Source organism: Leiobunum rupestre, chromosome 6, assembly GCF_980474605.1.
Source record: "Leiobunum rupestre chromosome 6, qqLeiRupe1.1.hap1, whole genome shotgun sequence".
NCBI classification, from domain to species: Eukaryota; Metazoa; Arthropoda; class Arachnida; order Opiliones; family Sclerosomatidae; genus Leiobunum; species Leiobunum rupestre.
The window spans coordinates 369,514-372,041 of record NC_143389.1 but is presented as its reverse complement, the minus strand read 5'-3'; the positions used below and the strand labels follow the sequence as shown (position 1 = coordinate 372,041).

Here is a 2,528-nt window from a genome sequence, read left to right as displayed (position 1 = left end):
CAAGCTTGTCACGGGAAAAACCCTCAATGGACGTGACGCCGTTTTTGCTCTTGTTGAAGCGGACATGTTTACTCTCGACGACCCTGTTGTTATCATCAGGAAACCATATACGGTATCCGATAGTTTTTCCAGCGTACCCGACGAAAATTCCTGGTTGGGCCCTCCTATGCAACTTGGATTTTCTTCCGGCGACGTATGCAAATGCCAGGCATCCATATCGTTTCAGATGGGCAACGGATGGCTTCCTGCCCTTCCACACCTTTTCCGGTACTTTGCCACTGATCATCGAATGCGGTCATCTATTTCCAAGATAGGTGCAGGCATAAGCAGCCTCGGCCCATAATTTGTGGGGTAGTTTGGCTTCTTCCATGACTGTTCGTGCGCGTTCCATGAGGGTGCGGTGTAATCGCTCCGCGACACCATTCATTTGGGGTGTATATGTGTTTGTGCGCTCGACAACCATACAGTCTTCCATCAGGCTCGACTCGAAATAGTGAGAGCAATATTCAAGCCCATTATCCGTCCGTAATAGCTTTATCTTCCTGTCCAACTGTCGCTCCGCCCAAACCCAATAAGTCTTAAACTTCTTGAACGCCTCATTCTTGGACGCCATGGTATATATAACGGCTTTCCTGCTGAAATCATCAATAAATGAAATGTAATATTTAGCACCACGCATGGACATGACTGGGCTGGGACCCCAGACATCACTGTGTACGAGTTCTAGTGGGTGACTTGTACCAATTTCATTTTTCTTTCGACATGAGCTTTTTATGGACTTTGACACTTGACACTCGGAGCATACGGGTAAGGGACCATGTAGGTTGGGTAATCCCCTGACTAAATTCGCTTTGGCCATCTCCATCAACTTCCGTTCGCTTGGTGGCCCCAGTCTCCTTTGCCAGAGTTCTGTGTCTGCTAAGGTACTTGTAAGGGACTTTACTCCCCGGGATATATCTACTGCGGTAATTGTCACACAGCCATCGATTATGTACAAATTATTTTCCCGCAGCGATGCACTCATAATCAAAACCCCATCGCCTGTGTGAACATGGGCCTTGCCCCCTTCAAAGGTAACTACGTCCCTTCTATTTGTAAAGTGATGTGTTGCGGCACTATCCAAAGTCCAAGTCTCGCTATCAGACTTGGTTACCATTGCTGTTGCGGATGCAAAATACGCTTTACTATATCTATTCCCTCTTCGTCTATTTGAGCGTCCCCTCCTGGTACCTGGGCCCCCTCGAGTACTTTGGGTTTTCTCGTCATTAGGACCATCAACAATATTCGCCTTGCAATCCCTTGAAAAATGACCAGGCTTGCCGCACTTGTAACAGTTGTTATTATTTTGTCTTGTTGAACTATTATGCCCTCTGCCTTTACTATATTTGGGAACTGCTGTACTGAAACTCGTTACATTGGCAGACGCTTCCGCCTCACATATTCTGAAACAAGCATGGGTTTAACTTTAGCCGGAATGAAATCCTTATCCTCAAGCATATATGCCGCAATGACCACATGATCATAATGTGGGGGTAGGTGACTAATCATTTGGTAAGCAACCTCATCCTCAGGAACAACTCTTCCAGCCAATTCAAGTTGATCAGTAATATGGGTTTAGCGAGCCAAATAAACTTACATGGATTCCGGTGGGCTAAACCTCACATTTAAAAATTCCTCCCTCAATGCTCCTATTCTTACTCTTGATTTGGGCTCGTATATCTCGGTAAGCCCCTTCCATGCCGCAACTGCCGTATCATATTGATCAATAATCTTCTTATGCTGATTATCAACGCCCAAGGCTAACTTGCACAATGCCCGCTCCCTACGGGTGTTGTATGCTTCTATTACTGCAGCTGTAGCACTTGACCTCGTAGGTTCAATATCTGATTCACTAATGATGCCCCATAAACCATCATACAAAAGGGCATTCTTCATAGAAAACTTCCAGCTAACATAATTTGTTTCATTCAGTTTCTCAAAAGTAAAACCAGCATTGCTATTTCCAATAGTATATGCCATAACTATTGGCATTCATAATATTCTTCTTTAAAATATGGAAAAATATGAACTCATCACTTTGGGCCTTGGCAGGAACATTTGCTGCAAACCTCATGAGGCAATAAGTCTTGAACCACGCTCTGTGCTACCATTTGTTGAGGCCTAACTTAATTAGAATCAAAGACAAGAACTTAATTCTCATGAATATTTAATAAGTTAATAAAACATTTATCCATATTTTCAAAAAACTAGATCAAGTATTAAATCATTGTGACAAGAGCAGAATCACTTGAGCAACTAACTAAGATATTTTTCCAAACACCTCGGAGAGATTTATCAGCAGACGACGCAAGGAGAAATAAGCGCAGTACATAAGGACAACTAAGACTGGCTGGTGCTTGTGGACATATTCACCACAGACTACATAATTTGTCTTATCAGAACGGATGATTCGCTGCTTTCAAAGTACATTTTCGCCATAACTTTTTATTATTTTGCTTTTAGGTTATATTATTGTTGAATCTCATTCA

General features: G+C 43.0%; 1 protein-coding gene across 1 annotated transcript; it reads right to left on the bottom strand.

The window, feature by feature from the left end:
• Window positions 1-295: 295 nt before the first annotated feature.
• Window positions 296-2,019, bottom strand: LOC149937633 (uncharacterized). The gene is made up of 3 exons (XM_090177572.1): window positions 1,637-2,019; window positions 1,438-1,579; window positions 296-1,324 (listed from the first exon to the last, which is right to left on the bottom strand). Exons 1-3 carry the CDS (start codon window positions 2,017-2,019, stop codon window positions 296-298), a joined length of 1,554 nt encoding a protein of 517 aa, XP_090033698.1.
• Between the last annotated feature and the right edge of the window lie 509 nt (window positions 2,020-2,528).